The sequence below is a fragment of the Orbicella faveolata genome, unplaced genomic scaffold (assembly GCF_042242905.1).
Source record: "Orbicella faveolata isolate gen_17 unplaced genomic scaffold, um_ofav_v1 contig_26, whole genome shotgun sequence".
In the NCBI taxonomy this organism is placed as follows: Eukaryota; Metazoa; Cnidaria; class Anthozoa; order Scleractinia; family Merulinidae; genus Orbicella; species Orbicella faveolata.
This window is the reverse complement of record NW_028301554.1, coordinates 3,729,878-3,753,311: the sequence shown is the minus strand read 5'-3', so window position 1 is coordinate 3,753,311 and position 23,434 is coordinate 3,729,878. Positions and strand designations below refer to the sequence as shown.

Genomic DNA, 23,434 nt, shown 5'->3' with positions numbered 1-23,434 from the left:
TTTCAAGCTTAGTGGTAGTAAAGTTATTACAGTTTCTCAAGACAGATACTGTTCGAAAACAAGGGGTTTGGTTATAATAAGAGATCACCTGATATTGATCTTTCCAGCTTTGTCATAACCTTCCTTACTGAACTCTTTGTTTTGGCAATAAGTCATTTTGGTTTAACAAGTTTCTCCTGGATAAGTTAACCCTTACTGCCAATGGCTTAGCATAGGAAGTGTCCCTGTTCATATTTTCTTTCCTCTTTAATTCTCTTGCTGCTTGGAACCAGATTCTGTATTTTTTAGTTCTTTCCATATGACATCCTACACAGTTTTCCTCTACAGTCTATACAAGTTTAAGTGAACTTACTGAGATATATATATATATAAAATTAGAGCCCAAAGCACCAGTTTAGGATACATGTACCTTTCTTGTCAGAGGTGCGAGACAAGAAATATCTCTGCACTGCATGCGGACGCCCGAGGAAACAGATCCTGCTCCGATCTCATATTTCACGAACATTTTTACACGAAATTAAGCACCTTTCTGCTAAGAGGTCTCGTCCATGTTGTTCTGAATATCATCTGTTTCATTTAGGTCTCCCGTACAGTGATTTTATATCTTACCATCTAAAAATATCCACACGTCTGCTCGGCTTGCGTCAGTTGGTTGGCCTCGCAGAAGAAAATGTTATCGTTGACAGTTTTGCGGATAATTTAGCGCGGAAAAATAATTCTTTGGTGCATTATTTACTTTCTAACCCAGCATATGACTTTATAGTTCAAATGTCTTTGTAAGGGAACATTTTCCATCTAATACTTTCTAATATTTCGAGGGTTTCCAGTATTGATCAGTAGGTCCTCCATGCTATCGTCTACAAAATAATGGGTTTAAACCCACTGATCATTTTTATGCATAAGTTTAATGATTCGTTTTCATCACCATTCAAACGTTTTAAACCATATCAAGATCATATTTTTGTGTTCGTGTTGTTCATCGTTGGGTTCTCCAGATATCGCCCAAGAAACAGGCGCAAAGCTTCATTTTTCAATCGCGTTTTCAATTGAGCGATCTCGAAATGTTGCGTGTTTTTGTGCCTTCTCACGACTAATTTTTGAAATTCAAAGTATTTTTGGACATAATACTAACAGGTTATTTTATTCCTGTGGGCTGTTGATCGCTTTCTTTCAAATTCTTTGAGCAATCATCAGATGAAAAACTTTTCTGGTATCATTTTTTAGCGGCCATTGAAACTTCACGGACCGGCTCACGAGTGACGTCATAATGGCCAAGATCATCGGGCGCGCAATCGCATGGCCACTGAAGCAAAGTTGACCTCTCCCTCCTGGAATAAAGGGAATAAAGGTCAACGAAGTCGGCTGTGAGGAAAGCAGACATTTTTCTTCATTTGGCTTCATTATGGCGGCTTTGGTGAAATTTTCGTTGTGTTTTGGACCAGGAAAAGGTAAGTCTTTGAATTTAGTTCATTTTTTTTTCAATGCTCAGAGAATAACGGAGTTTAAAAAGTAAATTAAACGCAGCAATGGCTACATAAAGAGCTGTGAATTGCGTATATTTATGGCAAGACAGATCCTCGGCAGTGAAAACAATTTGGTCGAAGATTAATTGCACTTGACTGAATCACAGTTGATCGGCAAAGCTCTTCGTTAAGAAAGACCAAACTTTATTTTCAATTCACATATACTTATTTACAAAAGTTGACAAAGATAATTTTTTTTCTCACTCAGTCAAGTCTTGTGCATTAAATTGAAGTGTCCGTCATAGCATAGATTTTAGCATGATCAGTGCTTGAAATAAACGTAACTTAAGAATTAAGCTTAAACTTAACTCTATTTACGTATAAATTGTTGTGCACAATGCCTCTGGTAATTTCTGAGCTTAAACAATTCCCTTGAAAGAAAGCTCATGGCAATATAAAGGAAATTTGTATTGAAGGAAAAACTCAGTCAGCCATGCATGACAGTCCATCATGACCTGACTTAATTATCATATTCATTATACCATTAAAAGAGTTGTTGACTCTGAAAATTTAATCTATGGATAAGTTTCTGCTTTTGTCCCTAGTTACCATTCTATTGAAAAAAAGCTCTGTTTGTTGCCACAGTTGAAATTATGATGATATTTGTTCATTAATGTTGATAAATGACTTCACTGGGTTGAATTTAACAAATTGCATGTGGTTTAGTGTGGTCTGTACTCTTATCGACAATGATATGCTTCATCACAGTGGTCAAAATGTTGTGGAGTAAAAATATGTTTTGATATTTGTTGTATCAGGCTTATGGATCAATCATTTGGAACTCCACTATCTCCTGCCCAACCACCCCCCCCCCCCCCCACCCCGAACCTGCCAGGCATTTGACATTTTGAACTGTCTCCAGGGCTAAGAATGGTGTCATACCAGGTGATCAAATGCACCTACCCTGTGACATTTGCAAAACTGAGTAATAGAAATGTAGATTGAGTGTCAACCGAGGTGTCGATGGAGTGTTGATTGAATGTCGATCGGGTGTTGATAGAGTGTCAATTTAGAGGATCGATCAAGGGTATCGATTGACACTCGACCACGGATGCCTTTAGTACACGTAATCCAGCTTATCTTTAGTAGGTGAAATTGTTACAATGTTTGATAAAAAATCAAACTCGCTATTAGTTGCAAATTAAAAAGCTGACCCCATAATAATATTATTATGTGACCTCTCTGGACAATACCAGTAGTTTTAGAGTTTCATGTCTTGGTCTTTCGAGCAGTAGACAATTAAATGCCAATAAATATGTGACTAGTGGAAATTTGCTGATGAATGTTGTTTTTATCCTTCAGCTAGCCACTCTAGAAGAACTGAAGAAATTAACAATAAATTCTGGGAGAGGATACAATATACAACTCTGTAGTTCATAGTCAACTCAGATGCAGTTAAATCATGTAATGCTCCAAAGTGTGCAAACATCAGAACATTTTGGTAAGTAAAAGGCTGGAATATTCATTTGTTATTTCTATATTTTGTAGCATAGACCATCTTATAATTTCTTTAGCCACAACTTTTAATATCTTTTTCCAGCAAAGAAAGGATATAAATAGATTTTGAAAACCTGGCTATAGCTTATTAATATTATTTTAATTGATCATTTTTATTACAGTCTCACTCTGTGAAAAAAAAAGTTGTTTCTTTTTGGTTCATTTAAGGGCAAGTGAGGAAATGTTGTCTTTCTTAAGGGACAAATACATCAACTGGCTGACCTGGATGAAAATTAAGCAATTAAAATGTTATTGAAAACATGCAAGGGGTGGGAATCTTTTTGGTAAATGAATCAAAGTTGCAGAATGTTGCAAACCAGTCTCAGGAAATGTTGGTTTTTGACTGGTAAAAGCTGAGTTTTGAATCTAAATTTTGAGTGGTTGTCTGCAATATCGACTGTTTTGGTTTGGCCATCAGGTTTCCAAACCAAATTTTTCCAAGCAGAATTAATAATATGGTTAATTCATAACTATTGATGGGATCAGTAGAGAATTTAAGGCGTAGAGGATTTGATAATAACTTAGTAAAAGTAAATTGACAAAGACATTTATTTGCTTTTACTCAATTGAAAATTTGTTGGCAAATTTGACTGGATAATAGCCATTTCTCTCTATGAGATGCGGTTGCACTGGGAATCATAGTGGTTGTATTCATCATCTTGGACTGGATTTTTGTTTCAATGAATGAGCCATGTGATTCCATGCAGGCATGTCTCATGTTAAATTATTTAATTTCAGGAATTTTTTTCAGTGGAAAAAAGTGTACAAGTAGTTGCTAACTGTTTACGAATCAAATGTGCAATTATTTTGATATGTTTATATGCTCCTTTTCACATATGATCTACAATGAAAATAAGGAAAAAGATTACACTACTGAACATGAAGAGATCTGTGGAAATTACATAGGAACAGCAATATTCCCAAAGGTGTGCGTATTCCTCATTTCTTGTCACAGTTTATGTCAGATTTGTTGATTTTTAGATTGCTATTCTGCAGCCATAAAAGATCTTTGTTGTAAGAGGTCTATAAGATGTCTTTAAGAGACAGGCAGACAGATGGACTGGTAAACTGGCTCTAGGCTTTTTGTTTATTTGTGCCAAGCTGTACACTTTTAAAATAACCCCAAGTCTTTGTTCCCTTATGAAATTCTAGCTGGGGATAACCCTTGTTCAGCTGGTGAAATTAGCTTGTTAAACTGGCTCTTAATGACATACCTGTGTGACCAAATCTCTGAGTAGAGTGGAGAGAAATACAAAAAAAAGGCTACTATTGACAGAAGCACAAACTATTCGGAGGAGGAGTAATGATCTGATTGATCACGTTTTGTTAATGTGATATTAGCAAAAACTATAGGCAAACTTAAAGGAATAGAATGCCAAGATTCACCCTTAATATTCATTTCCAACGTTTTTGTCTGTTTGCTTCTGTTTAGACAAATGCGGACAAGCAGTGGTCGACAGGATGGACTTATCCAGTGAAGATGCATTGATTAATTTCGTCAACGCCTTAGACTTTGTCAAAATGTGTCTTCCCTAGAAATCATGGGTATTTAGTTGGCATTGACCCCCAACAAGGCAGTTTAACCACTTTGATGAGAAAGAAGTGGAAAACACTGTATTCCATTCCACTTATAATGCAAGAATGAGCAAGTGCAAGAAGCAGAAAAGGAGAACTGCCAAAACATAAGAAGTTCCATGCAACGGACTGTACGTGCCATCTGGAAATGACGCTTATACACTAGTTGACTTTTGTGCGAAGTTTGCTATATCTTTCCCGAAATTTTGCGGTTGTCTTCCCTATTGTCTAGTCTGGTCTAGTAAATTTAAGGAACTGAGAATTTAGCCATAGTACTTCAATGTTAGATAAATGCACTTTGTACCATGGAAGATTTGTTGACTGTTGTTTTCACGATAGACAGAACAATGTTTTCCTTATGATCAGTCTCATTACGTGTAGTTTGAAACCAAGCCTGTAACGTGGCTTTTGAAAACTGAAGCCCAAAACATTTATGTAAGGTACTTGAAGGTATTTAGTCTTGATAAAAACGGGGAAAAAAAATTGAAACTGAGATGAAATTGAACATATTTCTTTTCTTAAAATTAGGCGCAATGATCTTTCCGGGCCGTTTTTCCGTTAACATTTGTCAATAGTTTGGTACAAAATAACCTTATTAAAGCTGATATATTCTTCAAAACTTGTCAGACATAAATCAAGAGTACGGATCTATTTGCATCTTTCGTATGCGGAGCTACAAAGCTAGTGTAGCAAGCAGAAAAAAGCGTATACGATGTGGATCAACGAAAACGCGATCAACGGTCGCGCAGCGCGAAAGAGGAACGCGAGCGAGAAGTTCGGGCGAGACGCGCGAGCGCGGAACGCGCAGAGTACCTTTGACAAACCTTTGACCTGCGTCACAGGCATCTTTGACCACGTCTTTAGCAAACCTTTGACTCGAATCGCAGACAAATTTGATTACACTTTTAACCCGCCTTTGACAGTGCGGAAAGGCGTATCAAAGGATCACCTTTAACCCTAAAAACACAGGCGTTCAAAGGTGAGTAAAAACGGCCTTTCACGCCTTTGATTTGGTGGTAAAGGTTTATTCACAGATGATCTTTGATTCGCGTCACAGATCGTCAAAAGCGTGCAAAGGCGACCTTTACAAAACCTTTAACAACACATTTGACGCGCGGTAAAGGCGCTTTTTCGTGCCGTGTTGGGTCGGTTTATAAACCGTTTAACGTGTGATTCTAGAATCGTTTAACCGAAACTCGTAACGGCACTGGCAATTCAACTCAAACGTTAGTGAAGTGTCTTATGGTGTACTGCTCTAGAGATTTGTTTGTTTGTCTGCATATAGGAAAGGGCTCACGCTCAAGTTGAGACCTAATGAACTTTTGGGCACTGTCGCGCTGTCTTTCCGTCGAAAGCATACATGTAGGAAACGGAGTTCAGTTAATTTCCCTCATACGGGCCCGTTTGTTTAACCATGCTAAAGTTGTCTGTCGCCAACGTTCGCTACATTAATCTGCGATCTGTTAACTCCATACATATGCATATTAATATTAACCAAATATTTCACCACAGTGATTCTAATTCTCTTGAAAACGAATAACAATAAGCCAAGCTCCGAATAATATTCGATCAGTTTACCTCTTGAGTTTTATAGCAATCAGCAGCTATCACTGAGTCTAAAGTTTGTTAAACTATATATGCTATGAAAATTATTCTTCGCTCTAGCTTTTGCAAGAATTAATTGACTAGCAGATTTCGAAAGTCTGCCCGCCAAAATGATGTTTGACATTTTTTTCTGAAACTTTTACAATTGTTTCAGCGACACTAACGGTGCGGTGAAATGTGCAGAGAAATCTGATTTCGTTTTCCATTTCAATTCATTTAAAGTCAAGCCGAGAGGTGAATTATGAACTAAGTCAACATTGATGGATTCATACTTCGTTATTTTGGAAAGGACGCTTCGCCGATTTTGACTGTAATGCAGAAACAGTTTGAAAACCGCAAAAAAGCATCAAATTGAACTCTTCATAGGCACTTCAGTAAAAACTGATACATTTCTTTGTAAGCAGGCGGTCTGCACTGAAAACGAGTGTCTGAAACAGTGTGAAGTCAAAGTAAAGCTTGAACAGACAATGCTTGAATGGTTTTGTATTTAGGAGTTTTTGCATTATTTAGTTTTTTGGCAGATTGTTTGATTCCCCCCCTGGGGCAACAAAACAAACGTTCGTTTTCTAACTTGAAAACTTGAAAAAGCTGTATATTGACTTTGAAAACGAACTTTAGAACCAACAAAGTATCTGTTCTGGCGAGAACATCGGAGGCTTTTCGTGGACTTTTGTAGACTTTTGATTTTGGCCGGGTCGGTTTATAAACCGTTATTTTGGGAAGGACGCTTCACCAATTTTGATTGTTATGCAGAAACAGTTTCACAGTCAAAAATAAATTTATCTCAGAAGCATCAAATTGAATTCTTCATAGGCACTTAAAAACTAATAGATTTCTTTGTAAGCAGGCGATCTACACTTTCTTGAAAAAGCTGTACATTGACTTTGAAAACGAATTTTTGACCCAACAAAGTGTTTGTTCAACAAAGTACCTGTTCTTTGCCTCATTTAATTTTTGCCGATTGTATGATCCCCCGCCACTCCCTCCCCCTCCCCCTTCAGCAACAAAACAACCGTTCGCTTTCTAACTTTCTTGAAAAAGCTTTGTATTGACTTTGAAAACGAACTTTAGAGCCAACAAGTATGTGATAGCCAAGCGACATGTAACCCTCACCCCCTCCCCCCCCCACACCTCTTGCCAATTCTTTTATTTTTAGCTTTCTTCGCTGATATTCTCTAATCAAAATCAATATTGTTCAAGTCTAAAATGAAAAGCCCTGAAGTTGACATTTCCCCCAAAGGGAAATTGCATGCATACACAGAAACTTTAGAAAACTTGAAGCAATTTTAGACTTGGTTTCCTTGATTTCTTGGGGCTGCATGACCCTTCTGTGGTACTTTTCTGCCTCAAAATGGACTTGTTGAGTGAGGCTTGATAGTTTTGAAAATAGTGATAAGAATCAAGGCACTTGCCTCGGTAAAAATTTGAATTTGCTTATTTATTTATTTCAAGTTCCTGATAGCATTAAAATATTGCTTCTGTAAAAAATTTAGTCTCGACACGGCCGTGGAGGGTTTACGTTTGTTAGGTTTGGTGGCTTACGTTTATATACATACAGACGTTGTCTAGCTGAACAAAGAGCTCATCAGAGTTCACTCAGCTTCCTTCATGAATATAATTGAAGATTTTTCGTTATGTTTTCAGTAATTAAAACTTAGCTAGAGTGAATATCCTAACTAGTACTCTGTTTAATTTTATTTTCTGTGAGTTTCGAAGAATGTGTGACTAAAGTGAAATTAGAGTTCCTCAGTGATTTCGATTCTTTGGGTATTCTGGTATAACGTTACTTTCAGTCTTTATTTTTATCTTACAGTTTTGTTTTTTTTTGTAGTTATATGCGAGTTTCCGCTTTCTTTGTGAAGCTCGGTTTGAGCAACAATTAGTACAGTGACAAGTGTGCGGAAACTTTTCCATGTTAGAATCTATAAAGTATAGTATTTATCCATGGCTGAGAGAAGTTTGAGCAACCTTCGGAGCAGTGATATAGAGCTTTGTACGGTTTCTGACTCCATCTTGCTTGGGGAGGGGAGCAAACACGGCAAAAATTATAGTAAATGTATGGTAAAAGTGTAAAGCTCCATGCCCAATAACAGGAGAGTGATTGACGTTCTAAAGATTTTATAAATTACAACGAAAACGTAACCAGCAGAAGGTTGTTTTAATTAAATTTGAAGAACACAGACTTGCTGCGAGGCGAGAAATTGCACTTTTAATTTTTCACGCAACTGTCTCTAAATTTTCAGAGTAATTAACGATTCTGTTTTACCGGCAAATGCATGGAAAAATGAAGACCTCGGCTTTTCTAGCGAGGTTACTTCAAGGCCTCGAATTTGATCAGTAGATTCTTTTACCTGATAGGTTTTAGATACCTTTAGTTTTTAATTCGTAAATATTTCTGATTTCGAATTTTCTGTGAGTTGTTAGATATTAGCTTCTCCACTTTTCCCATACATTTATTAGAAGTTTAAGCATTTAAACTGTGGTTAATGAGTTCTGTGGTCTGCATCATAGCTGTCATCTAAGGTTGTCACCAGTTCTGTTATCTTCCCCCTATGAGCCATTGTTCAATAACCTTAGGTCAATGTCCAATGCAACACAATAGTTTTACCACATGGGAAATCATACGACAAAGCTCCCAGTGATTTTCCACCGTGCTGTCATGTGATTTCAGCGTGCTATACCCCTCCCAACTCCCTCAATCCCCAGTTAGTAAAATCCCATTGTTTTCTGACCCTGTCCCAGTTGTGAGCTAGTATTCAAGCTAGGCCGTTCTCCGCTTTCCCCTCCCTCCCTCTCTGTATTGGTAGCTTTGTCCTTTCCCATCTTTTTCCTCCATCTGGTTGTAATTACCTTTCATGAGAAGGTGGCTTTTGCCTGCTGAACCTTCTCGGTTTCTTCACTGCCACGTTCTATTTGTTATATTGTGTGTAAACCATAGCTGCTCAGTCAATAAATGTTTTTTGGTGGCAGGGAAGTGCAACCTAGGCTGCACTTTGCCCCACAGTAAGTGCTATGGCCACCCTTGGAAATAGGTCCGGATCTCTCCAGGATGGTGTCATCGTACCATCTGACCTATTGTCCTCCCAGAGGGGCACCCCCTCTTCTGGTCCATCCTATGTTACTTCCAAGGAAATAGGTCCGGATCTCTTCAGGATGGTGCCATCATACCATCTGACCTATTGTCCTCCCAGAAGGGCACCCCTCTTCTGGTCCCCTTAGTAACACAGGTTCCCCTAGAGGCGCCACTACTCTAGAGGAGATAGGCTCTGTCTTCCCTGCCACCCATGTTTTGCCACCATAATCAGTGTTTTGTTTCTGTTTCCTGTATCTACCCAGCAAAGGGGTGGGGGGGGGGGGGGGGTTGCAATGTTGTCACCCATATAAATATCCTCGCTGGTACTGTTAGATCTGCCCCTTCCCCTGTGTGGGTGTGGCTTTAATAATTTATACTAAATTGCACACCAGCAGGGTCTCGTTAACTGTAATGTATTGCCGTGTTTGCCCCCAAAACAAGAGGTCGCTAGAAACCGTGAAAAGGACTTTCTAATGAGTTGTGTTTTGTTGCAAAACAATAAGGAGGTTACGCAATAACAAAGGCAACGTCGAAGACCATGCCAAGTCCGAAAAAGACTGTCATGTTTTTACCTTCCACTATCGAATTTGCCTAGATCTGTCTACGTTATTTATTTTTGGGTTGCAAAAGTCATTTACACTGATGACCAATTATGTAGTAATTAATTTATTTCATCAGTAAATCATAATGTCAAATGAAGAAATACTTAGGCATCTGTCCTGAACTCGTTGCAGATTGGTTATCGGGTGCTATGGAAAACGTTTATCCCGAAACAAGGAACAAGAGAGAGAATGGCTACGGCGGTGAGTTGCCGGTTTCAATAACCTTACCTGATCTGAATCATTTAAAACATGGAAGGCCAGTACATCTGCATTTTTGTTATCTCGTAAGGTACTTCTGATACTTCAGGGCACTTACATGAAGTTAGGGAACAATTAGGTTGCGTCGCACACGGAAAAAGTGAGCCCCTTAAAACGTGAGCTCTCAAGGAGGAGTGTTTTGAAATACGTTTCTGGCAATTTATAAAGGAGTCTGATATCTCATGCATGACAAAATAGTTAATAAATAAGTTCTATTTCTCAATGGTATTGGTGGCTACCTTTTTTTTCTAAAACTCTGACCCCCTGTGTTAGCTTTTCGTGAACGGAACCTCGTTATTTCTGCACGTTGTTGATGAATTAAAAAAAAACTAAGTCCGAGAAAATTTATCTTTACTGCGAGGAATTTCTAGACCCCGCAGAAATTAAAGGCGTTACTGTGAGGGGTATCGAATGGTCTTTGCGAGCATGCGAGTAGTGCGCTTATTTTTGCGAGCACGAGCCGAGCAGTGATCAACTTTGCCTTGGGACGAGCGAGCACTTTAAAAAAACAGATGGCGAGGAGCGAACACTTCACTTGAATTACGTGGTTTATCAGTTCACTAAAATTGTTTCAATTTTTAAGCTCAATTTAAATCCCAGACAGTTATTTTTCTTAAGTTTGTGATTAATTTGACAGCAAAATATTTTAGCAACAGTAGGAACTAACATTGCAAAATGTTCGGTCGCAAAAAGCTGTAGTTCAAAACATTTTCAACCCAAAGCAAAACTAAAACAAAATGTTAATTAATAGACTACGATATTTCTTACTTAGGTCACGATTTTTTTGTTTTGCTGGTATTTTATTTTATTTTATTCTGCTTCTTGGAGCCCTGAATAAAGTTCTCCCGGGTAGGCGACATGTCCTCCGTTTACAAGGCAAAAAGGGTAACCGTAACAACAACCGAAATGAGAGTGCTAGGGCAACCCTCTATGAAGGGTAACCCTAGCTCTTAGATTACCCTACCTCCTTGTAAACAGGGCTTAGCCTGACGTTGTGAACAGACCACCAGAAGAAGTTAAAAGCTCCCAAACTTTGAAGAGTAGAGTAGAGCGGCATGGTAATTATGTTTTTTGGTTATATAATTCTTAGTCAATATATGTAAGCGATGTAGCCTTTAGTCTAACAAGCATTCCATGATCAGCAAACTGTTTTGCCAATGATTGTCTGAGAAAGATTTCACGCAATGAAGCTTCATTTGGAAGCTTCCAGGATCTAACCAATTGCAGCCATACAGCTCTGACAAGCCCTGAAGGTCGAATAATCATGTAACATATCAACCATGAGAGACAGTGTTTCATCGGGATATCCAAACACCGAGAAGAGAGTGCAAAATAAGACGGCCAGCGAAGTATTTTTGAGGAAATTCGGGGTGTCTGGATTAAAACATTGTCTCGATTGTTTGATATATCTTCTCAACCGAAACAAAAACTAAGGAATAAACGGAGAAGTAAAATCGTTAAAATCTATGCTGATTAAGACCGGGTATCCAAACCTCCCTCACGGTTGTGATTTTCTTTGTTTTAACTTGATGAATTGTTAATGAGTTTGCGAAGTCATCATGACTCTAGATTACTTTCTCTCTTTGCGGGTGCCTTTCACGAAGAATTCTTACGCTCGTCAATTTTAATAAAACGAGGAAGCAGGTTTCCGGAAACATTGATAGCGCGTGCATGTTTCCCCAACGTTTGCCAGTTTTGCCATACGGGAAATATTGTTTGCAGCGCCAATTTTTGTTTCCAAGATGCAAATTGTGCTTCCACTACAAGGCAGAGAGTTTTAACGAGAATCCGAGAATGCGAGCAGTTGCGAACATTTTGCGAAAACTAGCAAGCGAGCATTCATCTAATTTTTGCAAGCAATTCGAGCAAAGGCCAAATTTTGCGAGCACTTTTAAATTGAATGGGACCATTCGATACCCCTACCGTGTGTTAGGCACACAGAAACGTCACAATGTCGGATACATTTCATATAAGACTTTGCTCGATCTTTTGCCTGCTCAACGAAATGGTATTTAGAAGTGAAAGGGTAACTGAGTGAATCTACCAGCGTTTGTTAGTCGTCAATCTATCCCTTTATCGCCGACAAAATTGGCGCTTACCCAGAAATGTGCCACACTTTACGTCTAAGGGGGAGAGACTGGAGATAGTATCAGGCCCAGTCCACACTACGTCCGCAAATTTGAAAACGCAGCTTTATTTCTACGGTTAGACCTACCGTCCGCACTAATCCGTCACGAAAATTGAGCTTTACAAAAACGCTCTTCAAACCAGAAAGTTTGAAAACCCACAAACACAAGTTGGCTTGCTTGTTGTAGCAACATTCAAGAAATTTTTTAGGGCAATTGCTACTTGACATCTCCGCCATTATTGCGTCGGTCAGTGTAATCCTTTTTAAAAATTTCCTTTTCAGGGTTGGATCCATAAGAACCCGACAGAGAGTGGAAAAGTATAATGTACAAGGTACTTTATATATCCTTGTAATAATCTGGAACATGCTAACCCACGGTTCCGGTTAATAAAACAAAAATCAGTGAAAATGATTGGCACATCTTTTGTGGGGAGAACCTTTCGCAAATGCAATGCAACGCAATGAGGTTAACCCTATGTGAGGTACTAACCCGTGAGACAAGGCCAGACCACAACGCCGAGAACTCTGTGCCCTACTCTTTGCGATAAGTCTATTAGCCATGTAACGCTGAAGAAGCAGGAGACAGGCCCTACGATTTATATTCCAATTTAGTATAATTTCCATAGGTGAATATAAGAATTGGACATTCTGACTGGTCGAAAAGCTCATTATATGACGCTATATTCACTCCGCTGTACCTTGGTTACTAAGCTCGCCATCTTTGCCATCTCGGCAAATTAACATGGTGGACAGTTGCTGAATGAAGTTTACATTCACTCGAAAGACATCCCTCCAAGTACAGGATATTTGAAAGGCTGGCGAATTTTCAAAATGACTACTGTCGCCCTTGGACCAAAAATTTTTCATGAACTCATATTCAAGGCTTTTAAGAATCGTAAACGCAGTGGTTGCGTTGATCGCCAGAAGGTCAGATCGATTGATCGAAATTTATTTTTCTTCAAACTAAAGCTACTCATTTTTTGGCGATGACGACAACTGTGAATGAAGTCAACAACGATAAAACAAAGGTACCGGATGAATTTATTTTCGTAGTGTTTCGCTTGTTTGTTTTACTGCTCAACTCGACGGATAAATTGATTGAAATCGATGTACATGTATGCTTATTATTAAACTTCGGCTGCGTACGTGTATGCACACGAACGATTGCGTCTGTGTTTTTATATTTTAGTCCGTTATTTTGCAGGCCTTGATATTCACCTCTGAAAATTATACTAAAACAATTATTCGCCTCAGACTCAGTGAACATTGGTGAATATTCACCTCCACTTCGTCTCGGTGAATATTCACCAATGTTCACTTCGCCTTTGGCGAATAAATATATGTTATTTACCGGCTGGGAGGTCCGTATGGTGAAAAATTGTGACCGAGGTCTTGAAAATGCTGCCCCTGGCCGCAGGCCGAGGGCAGCATTTTCAAGCCCGAGGTCACAGTTTGTCACCATACGGACCGACCCTAAGCCGACAAATAGCATTTTTTTCTTCTGCAGTAAATTGGTTTTACAGATTACAAGTGGGTTTGTTTACGCAGCTCTTGTCGTTGAATCGGCTTGCGCACCGTCTACTTACGATTTGTAATAAATCTTGGCAACGAGCGAGCAACTCAGATAGTAGACAAAGAAAGATGAATTAAAGAACAGATTTTTTCGAGCTACTTTATGTTAGTTGGATTTATTTCACCAGTTAAGTTCTTCAAAATTATTTTTGCGGTGTGAAATTTCGCGCGAAGTTTGAAGTTTAATACTACAAAAACAATTTCTGTCAGTCGTTGCTTTTAAAATTACCTGAAATCAGACTCTTCTACTGTAAATTGAATAGCAGAAAGCGAGGAAATTTGTTAAGTGTATTCCACAGAAATTCTCCTAAATACAGCAACGATCAGAGAGGTAAACTCGACTGAATTGACTCAAATTTTACTGCGAGACTGAAACACAGGATTACGCGCCATTACAGCGCCAAGCTACAAACAACCAAGCAAACTCTCACAATTTCAAAACACTCAATTGAATTTACTTACAGTGACTTTCCTTGCCATTTTAAAGTGAACGGAGATAAACTTGCGTTGACTAATCGTCGATGGATGTGTAAAAAAGGCAAGAGATTGACGATTACCGCTAACTTTTAGGAGCGAAATTTAGGCCGCAGGGAAAAAATCCGACCCGTTGGCCGTATCGTAAAAAGCTGGACCGGTCACGTGCGTATGATTAGCCAATCAAATTTTGGGATGCTCAGCAAAACGACATTTTGGTAACTGAGTGAATCTACCAGCGTTTGTTAGTCGTCAATCTATTCCTTTATCCCCGAGAAAGTTAGGGTTTACCGTTTTAAATTGGCGCTTACCCAGAAATGTGTCACCGACTGTACTTTGGTCTTTAAAATGCTCTAAATTCATTAGGAAGTTATTGACTGGGTCAGTATTCGCAGGGACGGTTAAGAAGGCCGCAATTGACTGATCTATAGCTTTATTTCTGATAAAGGCATTTCGGTGAAGAGAGACAAAAGTAGCAAATGTGCCACACTTTACGTCTAGAGAAGGGGAGAAAAATCATAGTTTTAACGTTGGATTACGCCTTGATTTATTTTAGCTCACAGATTTAGAGCCAAACCTTAGAGGAGGTAAGTTCCGCGACACACTGCATTTAACGGCTGATAAATTATATTCTTTCCTGTTGCTCTGTTGTTCACAATGAAAACAAGCACGAAGCAAGACCCGAGCAAGTATTACAATTATTTTATTTTATTTATGCTAGCTTTGCTCATGAAAACAAGTGCAGAAAGTCTCACGGGATATTTTATTTGTTCTTTCATAATGCTTCCTCTAACTCCCACAAACACAAGTTGACTGGCTTGCTGTGTGCCCCTCCCACCCCCACCCCCCCCCCCCCCCACCCCCCATTGCAGTAGCAGCATTCAGTACATTTTTCAGAGCAATCTAGTTGACATTTCTGCCATTATTGCCTCGGTCAGTTTGACCCTTTGAATTTCGTTTTCAGTGGGAGACTCTCCTTTCCCATATTGGTTTCAAGGAGAATGCCTTGGAGCAGGAAATTTTGGCAAGGTACTTTATATCCTTTTAATAACCTGGAACAGGCTAAACCATGGTTCCGGCTAATGACACAAAGATCAATGAAAATAATTGGCTCATCTTTTATTGGATTAAAATTTCGTCATGCTTAACCTTACGACGTGTATTATAAAGAATTGCTCATTACTGCAAAAATTTAACCTTCACTTCAAACCTAAAAATCCCTCATGGTTCTTCATTTGTTTCAACTTTTAGAAAATGCATTATTTATATAGGGGGTTTATCTTCAAAGCCTCCGAACGAAAACGTTTTAACACGAGGAGGTCAATTGAGATATACTGATAACTTCAGACCACATAGCTCAATAAGTCTCATTTATACTAAGATCTGTTTCAAAACTTATCGTCTGTTAGATTTTTAACTAATTATTTCAACGAAATTAATGTGGCTTTTGTTGTTACGTTTAGTTCTGAATAATTGTAATGCTCTTACTCTATACACGATTGAAACTGTAAGTTGATACTTGGCAACTGTAAATTCCTTCGCTATCCAACTTGTTTTTCGGAAGATTTCCCAGGTTTGAAATTCCATAAGGACAACTGAATTCTAATAACAGTCATCTGAAGGATATTCACTTACATTTCGTTTTTGTTTTAAATGTTCGTTGCACAATATCTTGCAGGTGTACAAGTCTCATTTTTCGGATAATAAAATAAAAGCAGTGAAAATAGTTAAAATGGAGCCTCAATACACCGAAACGCAAGAGGTTAGACTTGTAATAGTTATGTGAATCAAAGAAGCAAGCTTACTCTCTGCACGTCCAGGTCCAAGCCTATTGAAGTAATCAGATGTTAAGGAGACAAGAGTATTTTAGCAAACCTTAAAAGTGTTACAGTGTATATAGTACGGCCAAAAGTGTTTCCTTGGAGGAAAGCAAAAGGAGACTGTGACATCATATCACTTGGTAATTACGTTCTGATATCCAAACAATCGTCCTGATGTCCTCGATTCGCAGGGTTTTTTTTTTTTTTTTTTTTTTCGCATTGGTGGGTTTCTTGATTTTCTCATGATGTCAGAAAACCACCAAAATGACTCAAGACTGATCAAGATCAACGAAATGCCAAAAAGTCCAAACAGTGTAGGCATACCTGCATAAAAGATATATTTTACTGAATAAAACAAGAACCAATATCAAATTTGTAAAACCATGACTGTCAAATACGGTCGCCATGACGAAAAGTTTTGAGTACAATGACACGTCACCAAAATGTTGCCAAATAAATTCCTGATACAATTTCAATTTTCAAAAAGTCATAAAGGGTTGTAATGGGCACTTTCCGTACCCACCCACCCTCATACTTCTTGCACAATTTACTCACTTCAACTTCTATGAGTTGACAGTTGATGAGACCGAATCGGTCTTTTTAGGTGTCAATCTTCGTCAGTTAGTTCTCCTTCTACAATTTCCTTGTTAAATTTGGAGGAAAACCAGCCGTCACATTTTTCCTGATATTCTGAAATGCTGATCCAATAAGTTATCTATAACACATTGTTCGTAATGGAAACCAGATTTCTTCTCTATGTCCACCTAGGCGTGTACAAGTGATTTAACAAGTGAAATTGCAGTTGACTCAACACGATAGCTTTTTTAGAATTATTTGTTTATTCTTTTAGGAGGTGAAAGCTCTAAACAACGAAATACGCATTTTGAAGAATCTTAGACACGTACGAATCGTGTCATATTATGGAAGTGAACAAAGAGATTGTTATCTTCATTTGTTAATGGAATTCATGGCTGGGGTAAGAACTTACATGTGGTGTGGCTGTCGGGTTCCTCAATCGAAGTGCAGTAGCCAGAACTACTTCAGTACTGTGTTTACCTGTTTGTTTGTTCTTGAAATTTTTCATAAGGGAATCGTATTAGTGTTTACAATAAAACATATTAATCTTCAAACATATAGTTCTACATATTAATATCAAATATCTAATTATAACTACAGGCTGAAATTTTACTACCTTTAACACTAAAAGATATAGTTTTCAAACGAATACAAAACGTCTAGGTAAAGTGCCTAATTATACGGAAAAAGTTTGTCTTTGTCAGTAAGGTCAGCTTTTACTTCAAGCCAACTCGGGAAACAGAACTTGGGGTGTAGGGTGATGCTGGTGAAGGTTCACCCGTTTTAAAGGCGACTCAAAGGAGGGTAACACTCCTGCTGGAGATAACTTTCCTCCATGTAAACAGACCATTTTAATAAGATAGTTTATTCTCCTGCTATTACCTTTTTTGTTTCAGTAAGTAGCAATACATTGGAGATGCTTCGAGTCTTGTAATGACCAAGAGAATATGGTCATAATCTCTTGTAATGACTCATTCGAAATCTTTATAAATAGACACTGCAAGGGCTTTTCTGTGCCCAATTATTGTTAAACAAGTTGTAGTCAGCTTCATGGTAAACTAGGTTACCATAGGAACAATACGACTTGTTAAAAACATATATTTTTAGCTTTGACCGCTTATAATTCATTACTTTGAAACGTTCAAAAAACGTTCACAGCCACTTTAAATTTTCGAAAATTTGAAATTGTTGAGTCTATTGATAACTACTGAAAAGTGGAGGAAAAGGTGGTTGTTGTTCATCGTGGTAGATGCAGTAATAAACAGTAGTACCTTTTGTCTCAAGATATAGTCACTCGCGATGTAGATCGAGACGTTTCGACTGCTTACTGCAATTCTTCTCGAGGCAGTGAGGTTGACTAATTGCACTGCACCATTTATACCACGAAGGTCGGCTGTGATTGGCGCATTTCGGTCCCCCCAGCACCTAGCGTATGATTCACACTTAGCGCGACCAAAGGACACCGTCGACCTGGCTAAACAAGATGACGTTGTCTACAGGATTCCCTGCGAGTGCAGCAAAGTTTACAATGGAGAAACAGGGAGACCTATGCAGGAGAGTATCAAAGAACACGACAGGGATATACGACTTGCTCGCACCCAGACCTCCGCCGTTTCTGAACAGGCCCACTAGACCGACCGCTATCCGATTTGGAACGAGGTCAAGTTTATTGATCGAGACCCTCACTGGTACACACGTAGGGTTAATAATATGTAGAATTGAAATTCTTGAAGCATGGATGCCCACTCTCAAAATACACAACAACAGGAGAACGGTACAACAGCGGACCGCTGAGGGAATAGCTACTCACCGGAACAATGGAACAATGGGAGGATCGAAATGCACCAATCACAGCTGACCTTCGTAACGTAAATGGTGCTGTGCAATCAGTCGACCTCATTGGCTGAAGAAGACTAGCCGTAGCAGTCGAAACGTCGCGATCTACATCGTTAGTGACTACATCGTGAAAACGATATTGCAGTTTATTATTACTGAAAAGTGCGGAAAATTGCTTTCAGCCTCCTTAAACTGTGTGATATTCATTTGGATGAGAATACAATGATAATTTCATTAAATACTTAAAATCCAAATTAGCAACTTATAAGTTCTTGTTGTTGTCTACAGGGATCATTATCCGCCCATATAAAAAAGAGCGGAGTTCTTCCTGAACGTGAATCACAATGGTACACAAATCAAATGCTGCAAGGAATTAAATTTTTGCATTCACAGAACGTAATTCACCGAGATATAAAAGGTACGTTTCGTAAATTAGGTAATGAGTATAAAGTGTGCTTTTTTTTGGATTAGAAAACAAATTAAGCGTGAATATAGATCATGTCAGTAATTTTATTATGGCAAAACAACTAGATTTTTCTTTTTATAGCTTCGCGACGTTACGAAAACGTTACGAATTTTCTTTAAGAAATGACAAAAGGATGGTATTTAGTTATTGTTGCAATTACATTTAATGAATTTCTCACTCCTACATTAGGCGGCACTGAAGTTTCTACTGGAACGTTTAGTAATCCCTGACAATGCCTTCAACCTTTTCCTATCTGTTCTATTTTCTCCACTGTTCTCTGTCATAACCGAGTATGTGGTTTAATATTGTTGCAACTGAGTAAAAGCTATTCCTGCTCCAAAACCTCTGCATTTGTTACTTTAGGACCAAATGTCTTTTTAGATGGAGAAGGAAATGTAAAACTAGCGGACTTTGGGCTGTCAAAAATGATTCAGGTACTGATAGTGTAATGCATGCAGAAGTTGCTAACAGATACAGTGCGAAATAGCTATCTTCTGCTTTTAAGAGTATTCGTTCTCGATTTCACCTCATGGAATTCGAGAGCTTAAATTAGTCTAATTGTTAATTAGCACCTACCAAACCAGCGGACACTGCTTTTCGTACATTCTGATTGGCCCCTCAAACTCGGAAAAGTGTTTGCTATTGACCTCCCAGCTCGCGAGAGTCGTAAGCAAAATGGTTTCTTGGTTTCCCACCGTAACAGATCTAGAAAGTCGCTTACTGCAATTCGAAAATTTATTCTAAACTTGAACTGTCCTCGAACTTCATTGGGAATAATTTCGTATGACATTTGATAGGTGAATGAACATAATGTTTCATGACAGCCTCATTTTGACAGACATGCTTTTTACAAATTGTCAACTTTCCTATCTAATTTATAATGAAAAAAATTAATTTAGTTTCAGTAACTTTAACTTTGTTTGCATACCTTCACCTCTTTTATCGGTTTTGACTATTTTGATAGTAGCTTTCATTGTATAACGCTTTCTAGAGATAATTGAATCCAAGAAGGGGATATCGATCACTGAAGCGTCATTTCTATATGTCACAATATAACGTCATCAATCAATGTTATGGACTCGGACTTTTGAAAGTACTAAATCCTCCATGTTTCATGGATCCTTTACATAAATTGCGTCTATTGTTATAGCTTTAACAGCGAGTTTGACAGGGCAAGAGCCACAAAAGCTCCTCTCCCCACTATCTCGCACTCCGTGTTCAACAAGGTCAAAAAATAGTCGGGTGGGAAAAGGGTTAACAAAATAACCATTTTTTTGTCCAACTTATTCTAGAAAGTTGGCAGTAAAACAAATTTGGCATCTTATTGCGGCACCCCGTACTGGATGGCACCAGAAACATTCTGGGGTGAAGGCTCACTGCGCGAAAAGCCAAATATTCGGGCCCGAATTCGCTGGAATACGGATCGGCGCACGTCGCGTATGCCGCAATGTTCTGACGTATTCGATTACGGCTGACTCGAAATACACCTGGAACATTCTAGAAGAATCCGGTCTATTTTTCCGTATTCAAATTTAATACTCGTGAATGACTCGAAGTGTTGGTTAAATCATACGGGCCACGTTTTGGTAGATTAATGTTGCATTAGATGTTCTTCGAAGATATAGCGATCATTTATGACTCGAACATTTTCGAATACTCTCAGTTGTTCGAGAGTTTGCGACTGGAACACGCGATGCACGACGCCACTTCTGATGTGAACGTCTTTGAATACTAATGAATACGTCAAGTATGCTCTAATTTTCGAGAATCGCACGCTATGAATACGAAAGTTATGTCACATTTTTCGCAGCCAAAGATGTATTGCGTCGTCAAGAACGGATTTTATGCAGGTAATATACGCTACCGCGTAGTTCATTCAGACAACACGCTAGTGTTCCGAAGCGTCCGACTGGAACACGAGACTCATGCAAGTATGAAACGTGTTCATGTTTGAATACTGAGGCATACGTGAGGTTTTAAGGTATTCTAAGCAACACACTTCAAGCAGATACAATATAAGATACATTTGCTATCCTTGAGGAACAGGGGGTAAGTCAATATCAAAACGATGAAATCGTTGTCTTGTCGATGTTCTGTTTCTGGCTGGAAGAAATGACCGACCGGCAGCAAATATGGATCCATCTTCTCTGGTATTTCTAACAAGACGGTGCAAACGGTATGGGTTCTTTGTTAGGTCATCACAATCTTCATCGTCCCTTCCACAGCCTGATGGTGGTTCATCAAAAGATGGCAACAAGTCCATTGAGAACTTTTCATTCAGAGTATGGTAAAAGAAGGGAATATCTGGGTCCATACGTTTTGTAAATTCCCTTAAAGCGTAGAATTAAAGAAGGGTCATTAAAAGCTTTCCCTACATCAATGTGTAGTCACTGATATGGTTGCCAGACATTGCTTTTAATTTCAAAATTCCCTGACTTTTTCCCTGAAAACACTAAAATTTTCTTGACCAGAAAAATACAAAATGTCAGGTCTAGTTTCTATCAGCCTTTAATGGTAATTTAAATAAGCCATGTTAAATTATTTCAATAGATCAATTACGATATATTAAAATTCAGCCTAAAGCAATAGACCTCAGTACGAGGCTCTGGGAAATGAATACATAGTTTGGGGGTTTTATTCCCTAGAGCTTCGTACTGGGGTCTATTATTTTAGGCTGAATTTTGATATATCGAGATTGGGCTATTTTCAAAACATCAACTTCCCCTGAATCGAAATAAAAATTCCCTAGCTTTTCCCTGGCCTTGAAGAATACTTAATTCCTTGACTGAATAATCCATGATGCACAAAATTAGTCTTTTTGAAACAGTAGTTAATTTTGAGGCACAAATTCAGAACATTTCTTCCCAACCGTGAAACCCGGGTATGAGATAGAAGTGGCCACTATATTCACAGGATCCCACACATGTACATACCGTACAATCTTCCTCCACTTTAGCATGAAATCCTTGAGGGTGAAATATGGACCCAACCAAGTGTGGCACATACCATAAAAGCACTCAAGGTCATCAGTTTCCGATGCGCGGGGATTCTCCACATAGCCAATTTCTTGATTTTGTCGACGACGAAACTCTTGACTTTCAATGTTGGTTGTCACTTCAATGATGGTTTCTCGAGAAAACCCTCTCAAACCCCCTATAGGCCTACAAATTCAAACCAGAGTAAACAATGTCAACTTCTTGTACTATGTGCTATAGTAGTAGTAACAATCTTTTATTAGGAAGCTCCATCACTAAAAGTGGTTTACATAGAGGTCCTAATACTAGATATATACTATATAATGATACAATTAAAATCTATAAATTAGAGCTAAAACCGAAATAAATAAATATTTACAGCATATACACTACATAGATTAATAAAAAATAATAATTAATTATAAAAAGCAGAAAAAAGACACTTCTTAAAAATTGGCAAACTTGCTGAGTTTCTTACAGTTCTGTCTAACTCATTGAAGTCTTTGAAACAGTGGTACCGTGAACGTTGTTTTCCCCAATTGTATTGGATTTTGGGGAGCTTTATAGTATCTTTATTGCGAGAGTTGTAGGAGTGCATATCACTCTTTCTTACAATGTCTAAGGATTGATTGAGTTGGCCATTAGTACACTTGTATGCATATATACATCGATGACATTTCCTACGTTCTTCGAGATTCAGCCATCTCAGGACTGTTAATGCATCAGTGGATGAGGATTGAAGAGATCTATCTAATATCAACTTAGCTGCGTTGTTTTGCAGAATTTGCAATTCTTTCATTAGTGAGGCATTGTCCTTGTCACCCCAGACTAAATCAGCATAATCAAAAATAGGTAGCACTAAACTGTTATAAAAAAGTAACCGGGCATTATAAGGTAAATAATACTTAATCCTATGTAAAAGACCAAGGTTCTTATTAACCATAGATGAAATATACTCAACATGGTCGGACCATGTAAAAGTTGAGGACAATATAACTCCCAAATATTTAAAACTAGTTACAGAATTTATATCAGTGTCAAAAATAGATAATGAGAAAGAGGAAATACCAGCAAGTTTCCTATTACTGCCTATAATCATGGATTTTGTCTTAGTAAGATTCAAAGTTAGCTTATTCCCATGTAGCCACTGAGCAACTTTCAAGAGATCATCATTCAGTGCCTCTTCTAACAGGTGTGGCTCCTTAGCAAAGTAGTACAGGACCGTGTCATCAGCATACAAAGTCACCTTGCAATTCTTTATAGCCAGAGGAAGATCATTAATATAAACCAAGAAGAGAAGCGGTCCCAGAATACTCCCCTGTGGCACCCCAAAGGTCATCGGGAGAGGGTCAGACACAGCATCACCACAGGCAGTCCGCTGTTTACGATGACTCAGGTAAGACTTGAACCACTGTAGGGTACTGGCGAGACACCGATAGCCGACAACTTAGACA

General features: G+C 38.5%; 1 protein-coding gene and 1 long non-coding RNA gene across 2 annotated transcripts in view; both read left to right on the top strand.

Annotated features, from left to right (window-relative positions):
* Position 1: 1 nt before the first annotated feature.
* On the top strand, positions 2 to 5,214 carry LOC149107708 (uncharacterized). Its single transcript, XR_016208954.1, has 4 exons — positions 2 to 1,448; positions 2,826 to 2,964; positions 3,878 to 3,946; positions 4,453 to 5,214. It is a non-coding gene; the product is annotated as an uncharacterized LOC149107708 (long non-coding RNA).
* A 4,791-nt stretch (positions 5,215 to 10,005) lies between these two features.
* The window catches only part of LOC110045306 (mitogen-activated protein kinase kinase kinase 2-like), a 42,196-nt gene continuing 28,767 nt past the window's right edge, over positions 10,006 to 23,434 (top strand). Inside the window, exons 1-7 of the mRNA XM_020750905.2 lie at positions 10,006 to 10,076; positions 12,544 to 12,593; positions 14,864 to 14,894; positions 15,272 to 15,336; positions 15,986 to 16,069; positions 16,978 to 17,103; positions 18,828 to 18,957. Of these exons, the coding sequence (XP_020606564.2) occupies positions 12,585 to 12,593; positions 14,864 to 14,894; positions 15,272 to 15,336; positions 15,986 to 16,069; positions 16,978 to 17,103; positions 18,828 to 18,957 (445 nt within the window). The 5' untranslated portion in view covers positions 10,006 to 10,076; positions 12,544 to 12,584. The remainder of the gene's footprint in view (positions 10,077 to 12,543; positions 12,594 to 14,863; positions 14,895 to 15,271; positions 15,337 to 15,985; positions 16,070 to 16,977; positions 17,104 to 18,827; positions 18,958 to 23,434) is intronic.